General features: G+C 31.6%; 1 protein-coding gene across 1 annotated transcript in view; it reads left to right on the top strand.

Annotated features, from left to right (window-relative positions):
* LOC134712118 (nuclear pore complex protein Nup133-like) overlaps positions 1-25,855 on the top strand; it is a 47,912-nt gene that overhangs the window by 5,597 nt on the left and 16,460 nt on the right. Inside the window, exons 7-31 of the mRNA XM_063573289.1 lie at positions 787-900; positions 1,280-1,339; positions 4,315-4,376; positions 4,997-5,064; positions 5,386-5,465; positions 5,725-5,827; positions 6,944-6,997; positions 7,616-7,697; positions 8,818-8,860; positions 9,309-9,413; positions 9,896-10,040; positions 10,672-10,781; positions 12,423-12,529; positions 12,956-13,058; positions 16,627-16,746; positions 17,122-17,259; positions 18,327-18,534; positions 18,933-19,066; positions 19,473-19,512; positions 21,652-21,776; positions 22,682-22,741; positions 23,281-23,362; positions 23,918-23,979; positions 24,266-24,322; positions 25,145-25,225. Coding sequence (XP_063429359.1) covers positions 787-900; positions 1,280-1,339; positions 4,315-4,376; positions 4,997-5,064; positions 5,386-5,465; positions 5,725-5,827; positions 6,944-6,997; positions 7,616-7,697; positions 8,818-8,860; positions 9,309-9,413; positions 9,896-10,040; positions 10,672-10,781; positions 12,423-12,529; positions 12,956-13,058; positions 16,627-16,746; positions 17,122-17,259; positions 18,327-18,534; positions 18,933-19,066; positions 19,473-19,512; positions 21,652-21,776; positions 22,682-22,741; positions 23,281-23,362; positions 23,918-23,979; positions 24,266-24,322; positions 25,145-25,225 — 2,343 coding nt within the window. The remainder of the gene's footprint in view (positions 1-786; positions 901-1,279; positions 1,340-4,314; positions 4,377-4,996; positions 5,065-5,385; positions 5,466-5,724; positions 5,828-6,943; positions 6,998-7,615; positions 7,698-8,817; positions 8,861-9,308; positions 9,414-9,895; positions 10,041-10,671; positions 10,782-12,422; positions 12,530-12,955; positions 13,059-16,626; positions 16,747-17,121; positions 17,260-18,326; positions 18,535-18,932; positions 19,067-19,472; positions 19,513-21,651; positions 21,777-22,681; positions 22,742-23,280; positions 23,363-23,917; positions 23,980-24,265; positions 24,323-25,144; positions 25,226-25,855) is intronic.

Below are 25,855 nucleotides of genomic sequence, written 5' to 3'. Positions count from 1 at the left end.
TACTCATGTGCAATTTAGATTTAGAGCATGGGTTTATTCAAAGCGAAAAAAGCATGTCATATTAGAATGAACCATTTGTGAAATAACTGCCTATAACAATGAATGCAGGATTTATCATTTCTATATCTTATGTTGTAGCCATTACAAGCCATTACTGTTGGTCTCACAGAAGATGATGATGATTTCTCATTTCTATATCTTATGTTGTAGCCATTACAAACCATTACTGTCGGTCTAACAGAAGATGATGATGATTTCTCATTTCTATATCTTATGTTGTAGCCATTACAAACCATTACTGTCGGTCTAACAGAAGATGATGATGATTTCTCATTTCTATATCTTATGTTGTAGCCATTACAAACCATTACTGTCGGTCTAACAGAAGATGATGATGATTTCTCATTTCTATATCTTATGTTGTAGCCATTACAAACCATTACTGTCGGTCTAACAGAAGATGATGATGATTTCTCATTTCTATATCTTATGTTATAGCCATTACAAACCATTACTGTCGGTCTAACAGAAGATGATGATGATTTCTCATTTCTATATCTTATGTTATAGCCATTACAAACCATTACTGTCGGTCTAACAGAAGATGATGATGATTTCTCATTTCTATATCTTATGTTATAGCCATTACAAACCATTACTGTCGGTCTAACAGAAGATGATGATGATTTCTCATTTCTATATCTTATGTTATAGCCATTACAAACCATTACTGTCGGTCTAACAGAAGATGATGATGATTTCTCATTTCTATATCTTATGTTATAGCCATTACAAGCCATTACTGTTGGTCTGACAGAAGATGATGATGATTTTTCATTCTATGTATTATCTGGTACCCAATTACAAAAGTGGACTGTAGGTGAAGGGATTACAGAAAGGGTAAACACACTTACTGATCATATTTTCTGCTCCATTGCTATGTTAATATAGTGCTATTTAGATTTTTTCTTTCTAAATTCAGACCATCTCTTTTGGTTTTTGCCTCCTTATGAACAAGTGAAATCTCTCTCCTAGTCAAAGTTATGACATCTATTTAAAAATAGGGAGATGTGGTATGATTGCCAATGAGATTACTATCCACCAAAGTTCAAATGAAGTCGTCGTAAGCAATTATGGGTAACCATACAGCCTAGGTAACATAAGTTTCTATAAGTTGAATTAGAGTAACAAGCTATTTAAGTTGTTTAATGTTTCATTGTTAATAGATAATTTTGAAAGATTGATATTTTATCATTTATAGTTTAAATTTTTTTTTCAGCTGTTTTATCAAGTGGATGTGGATAGAATGTTTAGGGAGAGTATTGCTAGGAAACTTTGGGTAAGATTGGATAGAATGTTTAGGGAGAGTATTGCTAGGAAACTTTGGGTAAGATTGGATAGAATGTTTAGGGAGAGTATTGCTAGGAAACTTTGGGTAAGATTGGATAGAATGTTTAGGGAGAGTATTGCTAGGAAACTTTGGGTAAGATTGGACAGAATGTTTAGGGAGAGTATTGCTAGGAAACTTTGGGTAAGATTGGACAGAATGTTTAGGGAGAGTATTGCTAGGAAACTTTGGGTAAGATTGGATAGAATGTTTAGGGAGAGTATTGCTAGGAAACTTTGGGTAAGATTGGATAGAATGTTTAGGGAGAGTATTGCTAGGAAACTTTGGGTAAGATTGGACAGAATGTTTAGGGAGAGTATTGCTAGGAAACTTTGGGTAAGATTGGATAGAATGTTTAGGGAGAGTATTGCTAGGAAACTTTGGGTAAGATTGGGTAGAATGTTTAGGGAGAGTATTGCTAGGAAACTTTGGGTAAGATTGGACAGAATGTTTAGGGAGAGTATTGCTGGGAAACTTTGGGAAAGATTGGACAGAATGTTTAGGGAGAGTATTGCTAGGAAACTTTGGGTAAGATTGGACAGAATGTTTAGGGAGAGTATTGCTAGGAAACTTTGGGTAAGATTGGACAGAATGTTTAGGGAGAGTATTGCTAGGAAACTTTGGGTAAGATTGGACAGAATGTTTAGGGAGAGTATTGCTAGGAAACTTTGGGTAAGATAGGATAGAATGTTTAGGGAGAGTATTGCTAGGAAACTTTGGGTAAGATTGGACAGAATGTTTAGGGAGAGTATTGCTAGGAAACTTTGGGTAAGATTGGATAGAATGTTTAGGGAGAGTATTGCTAGGAAACTTTGGGTAAGATTGGACAGAATGTTTAGGGAGAGTATTGCTAGGAAACTTTGGGTAAGATTGGACAGAATGTTTAGGGAGAGTATTGCTAGGAAACTTTGGGTAAGATTGGACAGAATGTTTAGGGAGAGTATTGCTAGGAAACTTTGGGTAAGATTGGACAGAATGTTTAGGGAGAGTATTGCTAGGAAACTTTGGGTAAGATAGGATAGAATGTTTAGGGAGAGTATTGCTAGGAAACTTTGGGTAAGATTGGACAGAATGTTTAGGGAGAGTATTGCTAGGAAACTTTGGGTAAGATTGGATAGAATGTTTAGGGAGAGTATTGCTAGGAAACTTTGGGTAAGATTGGACAGAATGTTTAGGGAGAGTATTGCTAGGAAACTTTGGGTAAGATTGGATAGAATGTTTAGGGAGAGTATTGCTAGGAAACTTTGGGTAAGATTGGACAGAATGTTTAGGGAGAGTATCACTAGGAAACTTTGGGTAAGATTGGACAGAATGTTTAGGGAGAGTATTGCTAGGAAACTTTGGGTAAGATTGGATAGAATGTTTAGGGAGAGTATTGCTAGGAAACTTTGGGTAAGATTGGACAGAATGTTTAGGGAGAGTATTGCTAGGAAACTTTGGGTAAGATTGGATAGAATGTTTAGGGAGAGTATTGCTAGGAAACTTTGGGTAAGATTGGACAGAATGTTTAGGGAGAGTATTGCTAGGAAACTTTGGGTAAGATTGGACAGAATGTTTAGGGAGAGTATTGCTAGGAAACTTTGGGTAAGATTGGATAGAATGTTTAGGGAGAGTATTGCTAGGAAACTTTGGGTAAGATTGGACAGAATGTTTAGGGAGAGTATTGCTAGGAAACTTTGGGTAAGATTGGACAGAATGTTTAGGGAGAGTATTGCTAGGAAACTTTGGGTAAGATTGGATAGAATGTTTAGGGAGAGTATTGCTAGGAAACTTTGGGTAAGATTGGATAGAATGTTTAGGGAGAGTATTGCTAGGAAACTTTGGGTAAGATTGGACAGAATGTTTAGGGAGAGTATTGCTAGGAAACTTTGGGTAAGATTGGATAGAATATTTAGGGAGAGTATTGCTAGGAAACTTTGGGTAAGATTGGACAGAATGTTTAGGGAGAGTATTGCTAGGAAACTTTGGGTAAGATTGGATAGAATGTTTAGGGAGAGTATTGCTAGGAAACTTTGGGTAAGATTGGACAGAATGTTTAGGGAGAGTATTGCTAGGAAACTTTGGGTAAGATTGGATAGAATGTTTAGGGAGAGTATTGCTAGGAAACTTTGGGTAAGATTGGACAGAATGTTTAGGGAGAGTATTGCTAGGAAACTTTGGGTAAGATAGGATAGAATGTTTAGGGAGAGTATTGCTAGGAAACTTTGGGTAAGATTGGATAGAATGTTTAGGGAGAGTATTGCTAGGAAACTTTGGGTAAGATTGGACAGAATGTTTAGGGAGAGTATTGCTAGGAAACTTTGGGTAAGATTGGACAGAATGTTTAGGGAGAGTATTGCTAGGAAACTTTGGGTAAGATTGGATAGAATGTTTAGGGAGAGTATTGCTAGGAAACTTTGGGTAAGATTGGACAGAATGTTTAGGGAGAGTATTGCTAGGAAACTTTGGGTAAGATTGGATAGATCGAGTAACAGATTTTATATTTAAAGTAGTTTTAATCAAAAATAAAGAAAAAGTAGTGTTAAGAAAGTCATTATTTAATAATTGAAGTGCCACCTAAAGAAACAGTTTAGTGAACCTCAGTAAGATAGCAGTTAAGCAACATAATAAAACCAAAACACATAAGTCACCAAAATGTTTCAGTCCAAACATAATATAAATAGAACCATATAGATGTAAGAAACAGTAACTAACAAACAAAACACTTCTAAACAAGTGACCTTCAACCACCAACAGGTTTCAATCCTAATGTCAATCTCTGATTTGCTTTAGACTGGACAGCAATTTATATTTTGATCTTTTCATGGAAAAAATGGATAAAACGTCGTCAAATTGATCGATCTGTTTGATTTCAGTAAAACATGAAAAGAATAGTTTCTTTGAAAAGTTTCACTTATTTCAGTTTAGTTTGTGATCTCATTTTTTAGGATCAAGATTCCAAGCATCTAACCCAGTTTAAATCTTGGTTGATAGACATGCAGTCCACCAGGTATATTTATTGTCTTAGAAACTTAAACTTGTATTTCAATTTGAATTTTTACAAGTTTACTTCAATGAAAGAATAGATCTTGAAGTAACATTAGTAAGTTAAAAAAGAATGATTTTCTTTTAACTGTATGTTCTTTTATGATGTTATTAACAATATGTTTGATTTTGATAAAAAAAAAATCATATTTAAATCTTGTAGTAACATTAGAAAGTTTAAAATTGATGTTTTCCGTTGTTCTGAACAATATGTTAAATTTTGATTATTTTTTATCTACATAAAAAAAATTACTTCCATTAAGAGTAATAAGTGATATATATGTGTCCTTTACATACTATAAACCAACTGAGTGACTGTTTAATATCAAACAAAAGCATACACTGAATATGTATCAGTGGCTGATCCAGAAATTTTCATAAGTGGGGGCCCACTGATTGCCTAAGAGGGGGCCTGCTCCCTTCACACTTCAGTGATTCTCTATGTAGCCAACATAACTTTTTCCACAAAAGGGGGGGGGGGGGCTGGGACCCCTAAATCTGCCTCTGTGTATCCTATTTTTGCCACTGGACAATAAGCAGCCAGCAATTATAATTGTTTCAGCTTCTATAAACATTTCTTTGTAGTAATGGAGTTGTTATATTTGGTGCTGCTGTGAATATGGATGTTTCACTTACTGTTAGTTATGCTTTAGGTAAGAATTATGATTTTTGAAACTATGTTAGTTAGATTAAAACATTGGGTTTGGCGTAATTCAGGAGAATGATCAATACAAATGGCAAAATATTTATGAAAATCGGTATTTTCCTATATTTTATAACTACAACGCATGTTAAGAATTAAAAAAAACAACCAATTTATGCAAATCAAGAACATGATCATGTTCAACCTCCAGTTTAAAATTTTAAATCCACAAATCCATACAAATTTACAGAATTTATCACACTGCTCTTCTCATTTCATATCTAATTCAAAAAGAAACCAGCAACTTACAAGCTTTTTTGTATGATTTCAGCTTTCATTGACACTGATATAGGAGGAACACCATCTGCTCTAGAGAAGTTAGTTCTCTTGGACTACCAAGATAGTTACGATGTAAGTTGACAGAGAGTTATTTTTCTTTAGCTAAGTGTTATTCTATTCTTAGATACTAAGTGAAATATAAGGATTTATCTATGTGAAAAGAGTTTTCATGAGAATTTATATGTAATCATAACTAGCTAGTATGCAGGTCATTTGCTCAAACATGTTATAATGTTGCACAAATACAAAGAGATATAACACTGATTTTTGTTTAATTGAAACTTTGTATAAATAAGATGATTCATCAACGCCATAAAATTTGTATTTCCAGGATGAATTGGAATATCAGCTTCAGAATTTTAAATTGGTTGTACCAGATACAAAGACTTATTCTGGATATGTTTACAACAAAGAAAGAGTTTTATATGTACCAGGTATGGTCTTGAAATATCATTATTTCAAGTAACTTTTAAAAATGCTAAAATTTCATTTTTATGCCCCACCTACGATAGTAGAGGGGCATTATGTTTTCTGGTCTGTGCGTCCATCCGTCTGTTTGTTTGTTCGTTCGTCCGTCCGTTTGTCCCGCTTCAGGTTAAAGTTTTTGGTCAAGGTAGTTTTTGATGAAGTTGAAGTCCAATCAACTTTAAACTGAGTACACATGTTCCCTATGGTATGATCTTTCTAATTATAATGCCAAATTAGATTTTTTACCCAATTTCACAGTCCATTAAACATGGAAAATGATTGTGCCAGTGGGGCATCTGTGAACTTTGGACACATTCTTGTTTATTTTAAGAGGATTTTTTATTATGATTCAGATCTAGGTTGCAGGCATCCATAGTTAAAAATATGAATGACATTATTGATATATTGTGAAACACAGATTTAGGACATTTCTTGATCATAACCAATATTTTACACTTGGCTTGTCAATTTTAAGTTCTACATTTAAGTTCAAATGGTAGCTAATCACATAGGTATTTTGAACAGGGCAACTTTGTCTTCCATATTAAACACCTTGTCTTTTGATACTAACATTTTTCTTTCATAGAAGCAATTCTGCTTAGAGGATTTACTACTGACCATAGAATACCAATTAAAGCTTTATATGACAGCTCTCACTCATCAGCAGTATGCTCACAGTTCTGTCTATGAAAAATTCACTTTATGCACATATTTTGTGATGATTTAAGTTTGCCAAGAAAGAATGTCTTTGTTTTTTCTCTTCATTTTATAATTTTTCACATGTATTGTGTGAGAAAAAAGAACTGTACATGAAAAACATACAAATTTGTTTATTATTGTTAAAATTGAAAAAAAATGCATTTTATGTAGGATATTTTTTGTTAAGTTGTTTGGGATATCCAAAATACATAGATCAAACAATATAGTATATAGTGATGCTCATTACTGATTGTTACTTCTACTAATACAAACAGCTCATAATTTTGAGATTTGATAACAATAACTGTTATCTTCCTAAATACAGAATTTCATCTATTACAAGCTCAAAGTTCAGGTCAAAAACAGATATGTTTATATTGTAGGTGAAACAGAAATAGTTGATATCCAGGCTCCAGGTGGACATGTACTAGGAGCAGGTTAGTACAATAACAAATAATATCAATTTATCGCTATTTTGTGCATTTTTCCTTTGATCTTTTTTTGTGATAATTTTCATATCATGCTACTAGCTTGAGATGGAAAATCAACTGTCATCATAGAAAAAAAAGCGATATACAGATTATCATTGGTCATCTCAACTCGATTGCATTTCTAGCTTTCTCCGTCCTGGCTCAAGAGAACTAATCAACGATAATCTATTAATACGACTTTTACAAGCTAGATATTTGATACGATTTTGAAACAAAGCAAAAATATTCCAAGAAATTTCAGTAACCTTAAAACTTAGTGCAATGTATCATCAGGGTTTCCGAAAAAAGCTTAGAACTAGCAATTTACAATCTTAGAAGATGTAAGGGAGAGATGATGGCTCAAAGACAAAGAATTTGGTCACAGCACATATTATTTTTTACTACAAACTTTTGATATTGATTTTGTGAACAGACAGTAACTTGTATCTTGATAAGAGTTTTGTTAAATGAAAGTTTGAAGTGAAGAACAACATCTTGATAATTCTTATCTCTTTAAAATGTATGTATTTATATGCTCAGTTTTGAATAATTCAGGTTTTACCGGTATTGTTGATTATTTTGTAGGTTGTTGTGACAAGAATGCAATATTTTTCTCCAGCAGTGTTGGTTTATTTACAATATCTATGACACAACAACAGGATGTGGGGTAACATAAAATTATAGCTATGATACTTATTAATTATCAATTTAAAACACTTGCATTCAACAACGAAAAAACCAGATGGTAAATAGATCTGGTAAGAATTTGTATTTTTTTATACATTGCAAGAGGACTAGTTTTCAATGTTACAGTATTATTTCCAAATATGGTTATTCTTTAATTAACAGCTGATGTGTTTGAGAGTAAAATAAAAACATTAAAAGTAAACTTTAACTATGAATATATAAAAAAATAATCAGTAATTAATTTGAATTCAAATAAAAGACTTTTCAAAGTTACAAATCTGTTACAGATGTATTCAGGTTTTAAAAAATGATTAAGAATCTGGTATTCTATACACAGTAGTTCTTCTCTGACATGTCAAACCCTTCTGTAAGAAAATTAGCTGTATAAAAAAGAAAACATTTGATAAAAAAAGAAAATTTAGTTTTCAAATAATAGTAAAAGAAATTGATGTATTAAAGGGTGAACTTTTTATATGACTGCAAAAAATATTTTGCAGTCATATATTGGTATGACGTTGGCGTCTGCATCGTTATCTGAAGACAAATTGGTTTTCCCACTATAACTTTAGTTTAAGTAAATAGAAATCTATGAAATTTTAACACAAGGTTTATGACCACAAAAGAAAGGTTGAAATTGATTTTGGTAGTTTTGGTCCCAACAGTTGTCCAAAATAGGGCCCAAATAAGCAAGTAGTTGTTAAATGATAGGATTCAGTTTAATTTTAGATGATAAACTTTTATCTTTAATCAAATGTTTTGATTGTGAAGTTGAGAGGTACAATTCCCTTCCATTTGTCCAAATTGACTCCATGATGAATAAAAAAAAAGATGAAACAATGGCCCTATTTCCCCTCAGAGCTGTTCAGCTCTTTGATTAAGTTTTTAAGTTTCAGTTCTTAGACCATATTCATTCTGTGTCAGAAATCTTTGTTGTGTCAACTGTTTAATCCCAATCCAAATTCAGAGCTGTATCAAGCTTGAATGTTGTGTCCATACTTGCCCCAACTGTTCAGGGTTTAAACTCTGTGGTCGTATAAAGCTGCGCCCTGCAGAGCATCTGTTTGTATATGCGATTAAATATGAATATTCATAATTTTCAGGCTTGTAGAAGAGTCAAATTATGATGTTTCTAGAGCAGATATGGCAAGTACTTAGATAATTAAATTTAAAAAGAATGCAATAGGTAAATCCCTTTTGAGTAGGAATAAAATATATGGAGTGTACATTATTTCTGAATGTTCTGGTTAGACTTTATGTATGCATGTAGCTTATCAACTGGAAGGTCTTTCAAATAATGTTAACTGTATGGTCATTTCTCTGTCTGTTTAGATTGTCAGTTGACTGTAAGCCTGTGTGATAGACTTGAACAGCTTGCATGGTCAAAATGTGACATGTTCCATGGCACCATACTATTTTTGTTTTACTCTGTTGTGGCCAAATGATATTGTTTTCCATTAATAAAATGCATTTGGAAAATAATGAAAACCTCGTAAATTTTATGATTTTAGTGGGGCAAGTCATGTCTGTTATACCTACACAATTGTTGAAGAATACAAAGATTAGACCAATAATACTAAGCTCTATATTGTAGTCTGTACTAGCAGCCAGTTCATCACAGATACAAGAACTAAGCATGAGTGATGATAAAATTTCTAGACTAAAGGGTGCATTCTTAGCAGCAATGAAAGGAAACATGGTAAGATGATTGGCTGAAGTGAATTCTTATTGAAATATCTGTATAGATAAATTTTATATTTTAAGACTTCTTTAATAAGGTGTACATGTACACAGTATATGTCTTATTTTGATAAAGAAAGAAAGAATATATCATAATTTACAAGTTGTTTTTCAATGATTTTGACTAACTACTGAGGACTTTAATTGAGTGGTATTTTCAGGTATTGCTAATTCAGTTGTTTGATTTAACAACTGCCTTCAAAAGCCTGCATTCAAGACTATGAGAAATTTGTAGTTTTGTTGTCAGAACACTTCTTTTTTTGGTTCACATGAATTAAAAAAAATATGAAAAATTAGTGTACAATTCAAAGTAATGAATCAAGCATAATATTAATTTAGGATGATTTAATTACTGATATTAAGAATGTAACTTGTTAAGCCACCGTGTTTCAGATTGATAAGCTTTTGCACAAAGGTAATTATTTATGTTATGCATTCCAGAAACAAGCTCAAGCTGAAGTAGACAAATTATTTCCTGTAGGAGATCATGTCAATTCTGACATAGACCAGGTTGTCACTTCTCTCAGTAAGGATTTAATAGATGATTATCCAGCTTCAGATCCACGCTGGGCAGAATCAAGGCAAGGTTGGTGGTACATTTGTTACAATTTCTGATTATTACTTCTGGACTTGAAATAGGCAATGTCCATTTAAAAATGATAATCATATCCTAGCATAAGCACCCTAGTGCAGCTTGCAGTAGTGAAGTAATTATAGATAGATTTTTGTGTTTACTGATGATAGTAATTTTCATGTTGAAGTAATGATAAATAGCTATAGTTTCAAGGGAAGTGTTTGTTTAGGATTTTTTTTGGGGGGGAAATTAATGGGTATTTCTCATGTAGAATACTAATTCGTGATCACATGCAAAATATTGAAGACTATTATATATATATTTATTGCTATTTTGTGCATTTTTCTTTCTGATCTTTTTTGTGATAATTTTTCATGTTATGCTACTCGCTTGATTTGAAAAATTATCGCTAGAAACTAAGGAGGCAAGTGGCGTTGCTAAGGAAATTGACATAAAATTTACATCGTCTTCTTAGGTAAAATAGTGATAAACAGATTATCCTTGGTCATCTCAACTCGATTGCTTTTTTCAATTTCGACCTACCAGCTCAAGTGAGAAAATCAATCTGGTTGAGATGATCAACGATTATATAAGTATTACCAGATTTTGGTTTCTTATAATGTTCATATCTAATATATTCCAGATCCCAGCAGTAGGACAACCTCTCTCATCATTCTAAATCAGCTCAATGATAAAGTGAAGGCACATGATTATATTATTAACTTTCTCAAAAAAGTTGGATTATGGGATAAAGTAAGTTGTTAGTAATGTCAGAAAGTTTTCCCTTCTATTCAAACCAATTATACTAGAAGATGCCTGCAAAATTGTGGTACAATTGGGCAAGTATTGAAAAGAAGAGTGCCTGTGTTTACACATAAAAAGGGGGAGGATTAATTTGACTCATTCAACACCTATTTTATTTTTGGACAGTTCTGCATCTGTCTTAAATGATTGGATGTCATTCAATTTAGCAAAATGATCCACTTGCAATACTATACAGGATTCTTATAGGCCTTATTGTGCTATATTCTATACTTTCTTTCTACTTTCAATTGGATTTTGAGTACATTACAGCGACTAAGCATGTGCGAAACATATAAGACAAGATTCAATAACATTTCAAATTTGGGTATTTTCTCAAAACTTGGCATTTTCTGTGGAAAAAAGATTGTTTCAAAGACAAATTAGGAAGTACAAAACACTACATTTATATGTCATATCACAAATATTTCCAACTTTGTATGGTTCCATAGGAGTTATGGCTCTATGAAATCAGTTGTTTCTTTAGTAGGATAGATATATTGATACATAGTACCTTCTTTATATTTAGAAGTAGGTCAACTGAGCATACCCAAAACATATAAGACACTGATTGATAAAGGTCTTTGAATTTCTATATTTTCACAAACATTTACATTTTCTGTAGAAAAAAGATTATTTCAAAGACAAATTTTAGAAGTCCAAAACACTACATTTATATATCATATCACAAACATTCCTGACTTTGTATGGATTCAGAGTAGTTGATGCTCAATAAATCGGACTCTTACTTTAGTATCTGTGTATAAGCACACTGTACCTAATTGTTAATTTCTCAACACTGTATGCAAGTTGTTTTTTTCTGATTTTTTTTAGCTAAATTTGATTAATAACTATTATCAATAACACTACGATATGAGAACCTCTTAGTATCTAAATTTTTTGGAGAATGGGAAGAAAGGAGTAGGTCCGGTAAGGGCAGATTTTGGCCTCAAATTTCAGGTTCATCTAACGAAATACTTTGGACACTTTTTAAACACTTAAGTGTCTATTTTAATTGATTCAATTAGTTTAGGTGACAGATTTTAACTGATTAAGTCATTAGAAACGCTCTGATTTCAGTTTAAATATGAAAAATCTACCAAACATGCTACAAATCGTCACTTTTCAGATGGTTTTTGTCAAAAATGAAAGTGGCCGCATCTGTGTTCATCCTCAACCTTTATATATGTTATGTATTATCATCAAATACAACTTGCATTTCAATATTATGAATGAACACGAATGAGGCCACTTTCATTTAAGCCGGAAACCGTCTTAAATTTAACTAAATGCTAAAATTGTGACGATTTCAGTAATTAAGCATGACTTAATGATGTTAGTACCCGATATCTGTGCATTGTATTGTCAAAAACAGCCCATATTTGTGTAGCAGAAGCATTCCACTATCCAATAAATAGCTAAAAGATTACATTTTCACAATTTTGTAAAACTGCTATATTTTTTGGCCAAAAAGGGGTCTTACTGAACCTACTCCTTTATAATTTTATAGTATGTTGTGTTTATAAACAGTCATTAAACCTTCATTGGCTTAACCTATTGTGTGATATTTTTTATTTTGTTTTATTTTTCCAGTTAAAAGAAGTGCAAAGTAGAGATACTAACATGTTAACCAGAAATGCATTATGTGAACATGCGGAGAAGATACAAGCAGCCATAGCACTTAGAACTCAACATTCAACGTATGTCCAAATTTAGAATTGTTAATAAATATATCTAGGTAGAATTATAAGGTAATACTTTAAGACATTTGTTGTTATCCATTTGGGTTGATAGGAAGGTATGTAAATTATTAAAGTGTATTTTTTGAAGTCATTAAAGCATGAATAAAACATAAAAAATAAGATAGAACCAATATATTAAGCCTTTATGAAAATCAAAACATTTCATTCAATATCACTTAAAACAATCTTTCAAATAAGGTATACAATAAATTATTTCATTATTTGAGGCTTTTTTCATCTCTTAGATTGAAATGTAAATAGTATATCTAAGTTAGTTAAATCCTCCTTTCTAGATATAAACAGGTACAAACATGGAAGTAAATCATTTTTCAAATGAAACTGTTTTTATGCATCAATTTATCTGTGAATTTTTCTTATATACAGATACCCAGCATTAGTAGATGCAGCTATTAAAAAAGTTCTGGAGAAACGAGGAGACTTTGACTCGATGCAGAGTTTAACACCACAAGATATCTTCTACAGAGAGGTATATATCATTAAAGTTATAACTGATTGATTTTGACAATTTCTTTTCAGTTGCAAATGTTATGAAATTAGATTCACAATTTAGTAATGTTTATAGATTCCTTTAGATTGCACAAAGTATTGATTTGATAATCACTTTCAATGCAAGTTTTATATATAAGTGTAAATGAAATACATTTTTATGCCCCACCTACGATTGTAGAGGGGCATTATGTTTTCTGGTCTGTGGCTTCGTTCGTCCGTCTGTGCGTCCGTTCAGGTTAAAGTTTTTGGTCAAGGTAGTTTTTGATGAAGCTGAAGTCCAATCAATTTGAAACTAAGTACACTTGTAGCTTATGATATGATCTTTCTAATTTTAAAGCCAAATTAGACTTCAATTTCACGGTCCACTGAACATAGAAAATGAAAGTGGGAGGTTCAGGTTAAAGTTTTGGTCAAGGTAGATTTTATGAAATTGAAGTCCTATCAACTTGAAACTTAGTACATATGTTCCCTATAGTATAATCTTTCTAATTGTAATGCCAAATTAGATTTTTACCCAATTTCACGGTCCATGGAACATGCAAAAGGATAGTGGGAGTGGGGCATCCGTGTACTTTGGACACATTCTTGTTTTTACTTGATCCTAGGGGGTCATTGAAGTAATTGACCCATTACCAATAGGTACATGTTTTATGAAATCAGCTGATACTTTTTATACGACCGCAAATTTTGAAAAAAATTTCGTCGTATATTGCTATCACGTTGGCGTCGTCGTCTGCGTCCTCGTCGTCGTTGTCGCCGTCGTCGTCCGAATACTTTTAGTTTTCGCACTCTAACTTTAGTAAAAGTGAATAGAAATCTATGAAATTTTAACACAAGGTTTATGACCATAAAAGGAAGGTTGGTATTGATTTTGGGAGTTTTGGTCCCATCATTTTAGGAATTAGGGGCCAAAAAGGGCCCAAATAAGCATTTTCTTGGTTTTCGCACTATAACTTTAGTTTAAGTTAATAGAAATCTATGAAATTTTGACACAAGGTTTATGACCACAAAAGAAAGTTTGGGATTGATTTTGGGAGTTTTGGTTTCAACAGTTTAGGAATTAGGGGCCAAAAAAGGGCCCAAATAAGCATTATTCTTGGTTTTTGCACAATAACTTTAGTTTAAGTAAATAGAATCAATGAAATTTAAACACAATGTTTATGACCACAAAAGGAAGATTGGTATTGATTTTGGGAGTTTGGGTCCCAATAGTTTAGGAATTAGGGGCCAAAAAGGGACCCAAATAAGCATTTTTCTTGGTTTTCGCACCATAACGTTAGTATAAGTAAATAGAAATCTATGAAATTTAAACACAAGGTTTATGACCATAAAAGGAAGGTTGGTATTGATTTTTGGAGTTTTGGTCCCAACAGTTTAGGAATTAGGGGCCCAAAGGGTCCAAAATTAAACTTTGTTTGATTTCATCAAAATTGAATAATTGGGGTTCTTTGATATGCCGAATCTAACTGTGTATGTAGATTGGTCATGTTTTCAAATTGGTCTACATTAAGGTCCAAAGGGTCCAAAATTAAACTTAGTTTGATTTTGACAAAAAATGAATCGGTTGGGTTCTTTGATATGTGGAATCTAAAAATGTACTTAGATTCTTGATTATTGGCCCAGTTTTCAAGTTGGTCCAAATCTGGGTCCAAAATTAAACTTTATTTGATTTCATCAAAAATTGAATAAATGGGGTTCTTTGATATGCCAAATCTAACTGTGTATGTAGATTCTTCATTTTTGGTCCCGTTTTCAAATTGGCCTACATTAAGGTCCAAAGGGTCCAAAATTAAACTAAGTTTGATTTTAACAAAAATTTAATTCTTGGGCCTCTTTGATATGCTGAATCTAAACATGTACTTAGATTTTTGATTATGGGCCCAGTTTTCAAGTAAGTCCAAATCAGGATCTTAAATTATTATATTAAGTATTGTGCAATAGCAAGTCTTTTCAATTGCACAGTATTGTGCAATGGCAAGAAATATCTAATTTCACAATATTGTGAAATAGCAATTTTTTTTTTTAATTAGAGTTATCTTTCTTTGTCCAGAATAGTAAGCAAGAAATATCTTATTGCAAGATTTTTTTTTTAATTGGAGTTATCTTTCTTTGTCCAGAATCAACTTAAATCTTTGTTATATACAATATACAATGTATATTCACTTTTTACTACCAACTGATAAATTTAAATAATCTTTACCATTCAGTGATAACAAGCAGTTTATTTACATCTTAATATTTTATGATGTATTTAAATGAGTAGTTATTGTTGCAAACTCCATTAGAATATTTTAATTGAGATTAGTTTTGGAATAAGGGAAAGGGGGATGTGATTAAAAAATTGGGTTCAATTTTTGTCGTTTGAAATTTCATAAATAAAAAGAAAATTTCTTCAAACATTTTTTTGAGAGGATTAATATTCAACAGCATAGTGAATTGCTCTTAGAGAAAACAAAAATTTTAAGTTCATTAGAACACATTCATTCTGTGTCAGAAACCTATGCTGTGTCAACTATTTAATCACAATCCAAATATAGAGCTGAATCCAGCTTGAATGTTGTGTCCATACTTGCCCCAACCGTTCAGGGTTCAACCTCTGCGGTCGTATAAAGCTACGCCCTGCGGAGCATCTGGTTTAAGGAAATGGAAGGCACACATGCATATGGAAGGCACACATGCATATGCATGTGCGTAAGCTTTTGATTGATGTTGTAAAAGTTTTTAATGCTGTGTGATGATAAGTATAATATGAGGCAGGCATTACGGTAATGCCTGCCTCATATTATACTTATCATTCTAACATGGCGCCCTTCAAACGCTATGAGTACACACCCATGGTAAAATATGAATATTTTGCTAGGGCTGTTCCTATTGTACCCCCACATCATATGTATTTTAATGAATGAGCTACCCGACCTCATAGAACAACGACGTCAGAATATAAGCATTTTATGGGAAAATACACGCTTGTGAAACCGAAAATCATCACAACAAGAAAACATAAACAAACGATGCTAAAATGTGATATAAGCCAAATTTGTTTTTTAAACATATAAGACATTTGAGTAAATTATCATTAAATTCATCCAAAACTATCTAAATACATTATTGTAAACAGTTTAAGCATGACACTTATTTAGTTTGTTCCATTCTTTTACGCGAATTGAATGGTGCGTTTATTTATGGGAACGGCAAATAATAGCCTCCACCTAGAGCGCTTTGATCCAAAAGAATTGCCGTATTTGTCCTATCGCTATCGCTCAAGGTAACATATTTGTCATAAAGGGCCAACCCGTGGTAAAATCACGATATATTCAAGCCCCCTTGAAAAAACACAAGATATGCTGTCATCAGGTAATATTTTTTTCATATCAAACAATTATTAAAAAGTCTGGGCGAAAAAAAAGGTGAACAATTTTGAGTTCATTAGTAGAATGAAAATTTCGGGAAATTTTCCCAAATTTTTTCAAATTTTGTTTTCATATTGATTTTTCTCCCGTAATTGGTGACTTTGTCCCCATACTTAACTTGAATTTTATTTCAAGGTGTCAAAAGTTCATGAGATTGCTGAAGCATTGATGGAATATGAAGAAGAATTCTTGGCAGCAGACGTCACCACACAGGATGTATTAACAGTAGTGTCATCTGTAAATGCTGTTTTACAGGTTTGTACGAAATGACTAACCATCACATATCAACTACCGATATTAATGAAAAGTGGTTGTCTGGAAATATTGTTTTTAGTTCACATAGACGAAATATCATTGCATTCTATTGCCCTAACTTTGAGTATATTGTCTTCCTTATCTGTTTTTTCAACAAAAATTTGAAATGATATTACTTTATTGATATGTATTAACAGTTGAAAGTAAGTTCATTCTTGAATTTGTACAATGCAGTAACTTAAATTCATAGTTTACAGTCAAATTTGAGTTCTGGAGACAAGTTTGGGGAAATTTCAAAATTTGAAAAATTTATGCAAAGCACCTTTATATTTTAAAAGAAATGGTGATTCATTTTTGTTTTAATTTTTCTTCTAGTCAATGTTTGACCAAGCTTTACAATACAGACAAAACAAAGTTGCTGTATACCAGTCTTATGGACCAGAGACATTAGAATATACCCCATGGACATCTACTTCTGGTGAAAGAGGAATCAGAACTATACTCATTAAACAGGTACATTTTTTTTTCTATTTCTATGGAAATTTATCCCTTTTCCGAACCTATTGTATAAAAATATTTAATCAACGTGTGGTTGTTAGTGATCTCAAAAGATCATTGGAGGATTTTAAGGGTCATACCCTTTTTAGCTAACTGGATGAATCAAAATATGATAACAGGTGTTAATGAAATTGACAACTTCGTGCAATGTGAAAGGAACTTAAAGGGGATTTTTGGTAAACAAAAAAAGAGAATATGTCGTTTTAATCATTAGAAAAATAGATTCTTACATAGTTACTCGTGGATTATCGGATTTATCCAATCTCGATAGTTAAATTATAAATTTTAAAGTCCTCGCCGAGGCGGCTTGGACTTTAAATATGATAATTTAACTATCTCAATTGGATAAATCCGATAATCCAAGAGTAACTATGTAAGAATCTATATATATCACTGTATAATATTGTATTGTCATGTGAAATATATCTGAAGTTTTAAGATATTAAGTTATGATATTCACATCTAATGTATGATTTATTTTTTAAACAAATATTAGCCATGGAATATTTTACTATCATAACAATTATCCAAAATCTGTAAGTTTATATCTATATTGATCAGAAATATATATGTTCTACAGTGCATTTCCGGAAAATTTAAATGTTGAATTCCATTTCTATTATCTTTTCATTTTTGGTATAATTTAGAAACAGTAACGGTGATATTGTTTAAATTGAAGTATTGTTTACACAGAGAGTGAAATAAAAATAAAAGGATTTATAAACAAACTTATAAATTTGTTTTTGTTTTCTGGCAATGATTTGAATGACTGAAATGTTTCAGTTTTTGATCATATAAATCTAATGGTAATTGATTATCCTAATTTTGGACAAATGTTAAGTTTGGAGTATGAGAAAAGCTACAAAAATGTGTTTGAATTTTCATTAAATTAAGTTTTTCTGTAAAAACAATAGCTGATAGTTTTAAAAAAATCCTTTGGTCAATTACGGTCAGTATACCTTAAAAACTGACAAGATTTGAATACTATGCATGTTTTATATTTAAATTTTGTTCATTTACAGTACACTAAAACCTATGAAGAAGCATTGCCTGAGACAGGAGATGCAGAGATCAGAGATGTGTTGTTCGAACAGCTAGTTCATCTAACAGACATTGTCCTTGATGGCTACCGATGTCAACTGGAATCACTGAGACAGTGTAACTCAGCACACCATGATCAGTTCCTCAAGAGATATGAACAGGACAGAAATAAAATGATAGCACCTTTATGTAAGTATTCTTTACATTTGTTTTCTTTTTTTTAACTGCTAAGCCAGTTCAGTTACCGCTTCATTCCACCTACCATTCATCTGCAGCTTGATAATGTTGAGTTTTAGCATGTAAGCAATTTTCATGTCTGCTGTCCAGCCACTACCTGTTTGACCATAGTTAAATTAATCAACATTCATTGCACATGTACAAGGAAAATGTTCGTCAAAAGTTACGGTCTACAGCTTGATTTATGTTTCCTCATTGATATTAACTATTGAGACCAATTGTTGATTAAATAGACATACAGTGGTACCCTGTTATAATTTATAATTCTGTTCAATGAAAAATGTTTAAATTTTAGAAGGACTTTTTGCTATTTTTCACAATTTACCATCTACATTTGCTTTATTTTACAGTAGAATATGGAAAACATGAAATGGCAGCATCATTAGCAGAGAAATACTGTGATTTTGAAATTCTCATACAACTTTGTGATGATACAAATAATTCAGATAGAATAGAACGATACCTGGTACAGTTTGCTGACAAGGTAATCTGATTGGTTAACATTAAAGCTGGATTGTTCATATTTTCCCCAGATTTTATTAGACATACCTGCTACGGATTAAATTTCCAAAAAATCCAGAATAAAACAAGGTTTGTTTATGAATGGTTGTGCCTTAATCAAAAGCAGATATACATATAGAAATACAAGGACTTATTTTAAACATAACAATCATCTCTGCTTAGCCGAAAAAATCCAACTAAAAAGCCTCAAATATAAAACAATGTTAAATTTCTTCACAATTCCAATCACACTTCCATTGTAATTATGTCCAATGAGTCCAAAAGAAGAAATACTTAGCAACATAATATACAACAGATGACATGCTGTGCATATTCAAGTTTATATAATGTATATTTCACAAGAATACCTATTTTAAATTTGTTTGTAGGGCTTTGCTGATTTCCTGTATGCTTGGTATTTAAAGAAAGGTAATATAACCAGATACCTGTAGTGGTTCTTTTTACGTTTAATTTTCATAAATGTGGACATTTTATGGCATACAATTGTCTATCCATCTATGTATTTAAAAGTATTTTATGATGTATCACTTAAAAATAGGTATTATATCATAAAGCATTTAGCACAATTTCTATGCCAAACTTTGTCCATGAAAAAATTTAAAAATTTTGGATACTGAAATTCATCATAAGTCTCTTATTGTAAATGAACATAGTATACAATTTTTTTTAGCAGAAAAAAGGTTGTGAGGAAGATAAAATTCTTTTCTTTATTATTATCTCATAATCTTCCTGAATGGCTACTATCACATTTGAGTTTATCATAATATAAGTGCATTTTGAATGTTCATCATATTCACATGTGGGGAATAATACATCACTTCAAAAGAGCATGCAACTGTTGTGTGTGCTAACTTAAATAATTGGATACTGATAAACATCTAATGTGAAATGATTTTTTTCATGGTTACCAATTTTTATGGATAAACAAAAGTTGTATTCTCTGGTGTATTTAATTCATGGTTTTGCCGGTTCAAGTAGTGTATAAGGTTACATAGTTCCAGCGGATGGAATATTTAATGAGTTAATCTGTATTACTGAGTAAATCGGAATGAATGATGATTAAATAGTTCATTAAGGTAGGACATTTTGGATCTTTTTTATTATGACTGTGAAAAACTTAGTGTTATATATATTGGTTGGCTGGTCGGCACTTATTTAAATTTAGTATACAATATTTATGTTTAATGGTCGGCAGGTCGGCACTTATTAAAATTTAGTATACAATATTTATATTTAATGGTCGGCAGGTCGGCACTTATCAAAATTAAGTATACAATATTTATATTTAATGGTCGGCAGGTCTGCACTTTTAAGCATACATAGATGAATAAGTGACGACTGCCGACCTTACTTGTTAGCAAACATAGATTAATAAGTGCCGACCTTACTTTTAAGAAAACATAGATGAATAAGTGCCGACCTGCCGACCTTACTTTTAAGCATACATAGACGAATGAGTGCTGACCTGCCGACCTTACTTTTAAGCATACATAGATAAATAAGTGCCAACTGCCGACCTGCCAACCTTACTTTTTAGGGAACATTTTCTCACTAATAAGTGCCGATTGCCGACCTTAGTATTTTAGTTAACATTTACTAATACAATGTAAGTGCCGACTGCCAACATTTACTAATACAATGTAAGTGCCGACTGCCAACCTTAGTATTTTAGTAGACATTTACTAATAAGTGCCAACTGCCGACCTTAGTATTTTGATAGACATTTACTATTAAGTGCGGACTGCCAACCTTAGTATTTTGGTAGACATTTACTATTAAGTGCCGACTGCCGACCTTAGTATTTTGATAGACATTTACTATTAAGTGCGGACTGCCAACCTTAGTATTATAGTAGACATTTACTAATAAGTGCCGACTGCCGACCTTAGTATTTTGGTAGACATTTACTATTAAGTGCGGACTGCCGACCTTAGTATTTTAGTAAACTTTTACTAATAAGTGCCTACTGCTGATCTGCCTACCGTAATTTTTAGGGAACATTTACTCTCTAATAAGTGCCGACTGCCGACCTCACTAATAGGAACAACTTCAACGTTATTTCAATACATTACGTATCTTTGTGCGTATGATTTTCTATTTTTTTTAGCGTATAAATATATAATTTTTAACCAGAACTATTTGTCCCTATATCCTACTTGAGCCGTTTTGCCATGGTCTGGAAACCAGCCTGAAGAAAAATGTGGTTACTTGATGAATATTAAATTAATGGTTCACATGCAGCCATGAAAATTGGTGTTCTACAAATAATAATAAATTGTTATAATGAATGATTGAATTTTCCCCAGTTTCTGATACCTTATGAGAAAAGTATTAAAATTTTGTTGAAACTGTGGTTAAGTGTTTAAATATGATAAATTTGATTATTTAAAAAAAAAACACTTGCAGAAGAAAGTAGCCAACAATGCAAAGTATGGTCTAATCTGTTGTAAAGCTTAAGTTATAGTAGTAGAATTTAGGTACTCAATTACTTGAAACATATGTTTCTTACAGAAATTTGATTTTAAATATCCTGATATGTATTTTCAGGTAAAAGAGGGAAATTGATGTCATTACCTGTTTCTCAGCATGCAGAGTTGAGATCATTCCTACAAACAGATGATAACAAATACCTCAGCTGGTTACATGATATTCATACAAATAACTATATTGAGGTCAGTTTATATCTGGTAGATGGAATAAAAATGATTTAAAGTTACTGTCTATATGTGAATGAATAATTTAAACCTGTAGTTAGTGCACACTATTTAAGATGTGATTTAAACCTGTAATTATCATTGGTTACAAACAGGTGATTTAACCCTTGTAGACATCCCTTTTCAAAGATAATGTAAGTAAACTTGTAGTTATCCCTTTGCTTTTAAGAAGTAAAATGGGAATGTGTCAAAGAGAAAACAACCTAACAAAAGACATGGGTCTTCTTTACAGCTAGAAAATCCTGCTTTGGTTCCAAAGGTGACTTAGTGAAAATGGTTGTCAAATTTAACTCTGAATCATAAATGAACTTATAAAAATATGCACAACTAACAAAGGCCAGAGTCCCCTGGCTTGGGCCAAGTGCAAAAATGATGCTGTGTTAAACAAGTATATCATATGCTCTAATAATGATGATAAGGCATTTCATATTATGCAAGTTTGATGCTATACATGTATTGGTTAGGGTCTATTATGGAAGCAGATCAAATTTCATAATTCTGATCTTATTTATCTTTTGCCTGGCCTGTTGTGTGCGTTCATTTGATCTCAGTTCTTCATTATTCAAAATTCAATTATCAGGTTTTCTTGCTTTCCTACAAATTTCCTATTGTGAAGAAAAAAGAGAACTATGTCTAAAGATGTGACATAGACAGAACACATCTTTTTGTAGATCATTGAATAACAAGGATATAGTTTGTCTGCAGATCTAAAAAATCATAAGAGATACAGATTCTTCCACCAAATATTGCTCTGTAAGCTTGCATTATAAATTTGAAAATTTATATGTCGTGAGTAGTAAAATCCGTATTTTACTGCAATAACAAGGATAGACATTACATTCATATGGTTTTCCTTTTATTAGGCTCACAGCACATTACTTGACCTTGCCAGGTTAGAAGTTGGCTGCTTAGCAAAGAAAAAGGTAAAGTACAGCTATGATAAAGATCAGTTTACAATTTGACACAATTCTCAAAAGGATACTGATAATTCTGTACTTTGCTTGTATTTATAACCCATCTTACTTAAACAATAGTACATAGTGTTCATTTGTGTCCTTTCAGTTGAAACTTTTTCTCAGAACTCCCCCTTAAAAAAATACTGGATTTGGAAGAAACTTTCAGTGTTTTATGTATATAATGTACTTGCTTACCCTTTTAACATCTTGTAGTAGACAATTACAATATTTAAGTGAAATTTTCATGAAATCTTACTTACATAATGCCATTGTGAAGCCATATTATTTTTTCAATCAGATACAATTGGTGGTGGTTTCAATAATGTTTTATGATCAATGACATAGTTATACCAATAGAAGACCTTTTAGACTTTTATTTAGTATTTGGGTTAATCAATCAAGTTAACACGTTATAATAGCCTTTTAAACAAAATTTGGTTTTCATTCTACATGTATAATAAAAGCATAACGAAAAAACAGTCATATTCTTAATTTCTAATTTGCAGACCTTGTTGAGTCTTAGTAAACTGGCAGGTTTAGCTGCTGATGATCCCAGAGAGGAAGTTATAACAGAAGACCATATTGAAGGTAATCTCTAATTGTGACTACAAGTAAAGCTTGTTAGAAGAAATTTTCCCTGCATATATAAGAAACCATAACTCTGCATTCATCTATTTTTGTGGGAACTAATATTCATGGATTGAGAAAAAAAATTTTCTTGTATATTGATTTCCTAGTTTTACCAAAGTCCATATACAAGCCTCTATGAAATTTGTTATTTTTCGTACATTTGTATTTGTGGTTCACTTGTACCCATGAAACCAACGAAAATTTGCATCCCTCTAATAATGAATCCACTGTACTGCACAAGTTTTACTGATAGCATATGAGTTATCTCCTATTATGGTTTATATTAAACTCTTTGATGTTGTTCTGTAATGCGCAGATTGTGTTAGACAACAGTCTTACAGTACAGAAGATGTAAAGAATTAAAGAAAACATACAATGTTTACCTACACCAAGAAACAAATATAAAAAATATAGAAATCAGATTGATTTTTTTTATGTTTGATATGAGAATCACCAAACAACTGTATGATGATTCAGATGTTATTTTTATATTTGATACTTTTTATATTGCAGATATAAATAGAGAACAAGATTTAATCACCCATCAGGAACAACTACCGCCGAGGGTCATACAGGTAATGAATTTTAATTATTGTTAATTCTATAGGTTACTGTATAAACTTCTTCTGTCATTTTTAGAATTTTAACTTTTATTATGCACCATGAATATGGTATTTGATTTTTTTTATCAGAAGTATCTGAATCATTCGGTCATTCTACTAAATTTTTTTTTTTTTCAATGAATGTAAAAATAATTTTAAGAATACACAAAAAATCAACAATTACATGTGGTTGATATGGTGAAGTAATGTATTACTAGAACCATATTTGGGCAATGTATATGATTTTGTATATTTGCAGCATTTAGGGATGGAAGAAGATAATATGAGAGTATTAGCACCAGTAGAAATAATTCAAGTAAGATATTTGTTATATGTCTTATTGATAATGAATCAACTTCAAGTCAATACTACATGTTATATAAGTAAATGCATGCATTATTTTTATAACAGTGAATTTTCTTTACTATTGCCAGGGGAGATAACTGTTAAAGCATTTGTAAACCTGCAAAATTACTCATTGTAGGAGTTCTGTTATTTTCATTTGAGATGTGAATATTTGTCAATTCGGGAAGATTCATAAATAAACTAGTATGAATGATAAAAGTGAAATTCCAACAAAATATAAAGCCAATATTAGAGCAACTCATTTTCAAGATGTAAATCTAAACACACATTTTTGAAAAATGCTCAATGATAGCCAACATATTGGAATTTATTAATAAAATTGCAAAACAACAAACATGAAAAAAGTCCTCATTATAGCTGCCAAATTATTATTTTGGGCATGAAGTCATTATCTTTCAATCAAGGTTTGACATAAAGAAACCTTGATGAGATGTTATTTTATTTTTTTCCCAAATGTACATTCATCAGATCTTTAAAACAAGAGATTTCCTGTCCCAAAAAAACAGTTTTAGAAAACTTAATATAAATAAATTAAGCAAAATTTTAGACTATTTCTTATCTAAAACAAGCCAGATAATCTGTTTGATTTATTTCTCAAAGATCTTACACTTCACACTACAAAATATTTAAAATTTCAAATAAAATGACAATATAATGTAAAGCAGTATTAAACTCTCTTAAATATTGTGCTATTATGAAAATGCAGCAGAATTGACTTTATCTCATTTGCTATGTACACAAATTTTATTTAATGATTTTTCCTTTCTTGCAGCAATATATCAGTGATTTCAATATTGATGCCAATGAGTTTGATTTCAAGAAAGCCTTAGATTTACTACAGTATATTGACAAGGTAGTTATTAAATTGTTAATAGGAGTTTAAAGTATCTAGACCAACATTTACTTTATGATTATTTAAATTGCTCAATGTTCTGTACAATCCTAACATCATGACCAGGTAATTCAGGAAAACAAAAAAATTCTGTTCATAGTGCAAATTTCTTGATAATCTAAACATAAATGAACTGTTTTTTCTCTACTCTTTTTACTTAGGAAGATACATTTGTTCATTAGAAATGGTTTGATTTGCGATATGGATCATCAGTATAACTATTTTATTATAGAGTAATTTCCCCTTCACCACATGGAATTTTTTATACCAGACGTAGAGAAAAACTACTGGTCATATGAAAAATATGTTCCTAACACATTGAATTCTATTTTTCTAATAGAATATTTTTTGGACTACTGTGCCTCAGGTTCTTACATTCAAGATGCAAATGATTCAAATGAATTAATAATTCAAACAATGTTACTTGGGCTCTCAATATTTGCAAACATACAAATGTTGATGATTATTTGTAAATTTGAACATGACAAAGTACTTATTATTATAGCATAACTGTCAACCTGTGACAATGAAAATGCTGGTTATGACCTGCATTGAAGAATCAAATCTCAAGTCATAACGCGTACAAACTTT

This window comes from Mytilus trossulus, chromosome 3, assembly GCF_036588685.1.
Source record: "Mytilus trossulus isolate FHL-02 chromosome 3, PNRI_Mtr1.1.1.hap1, whole genome shotgun sequence".
In the NCBI taxonomy this organism is placed as follows: Eukaryota; Metazoa; Mollusca; class Bivalvia; order Mytilida; family Mytilidae; genus Mytilus; species Mytilus trossulus.
This window is presented reverse-complemented; position numbering and strand designations above follow the sequence as displayed.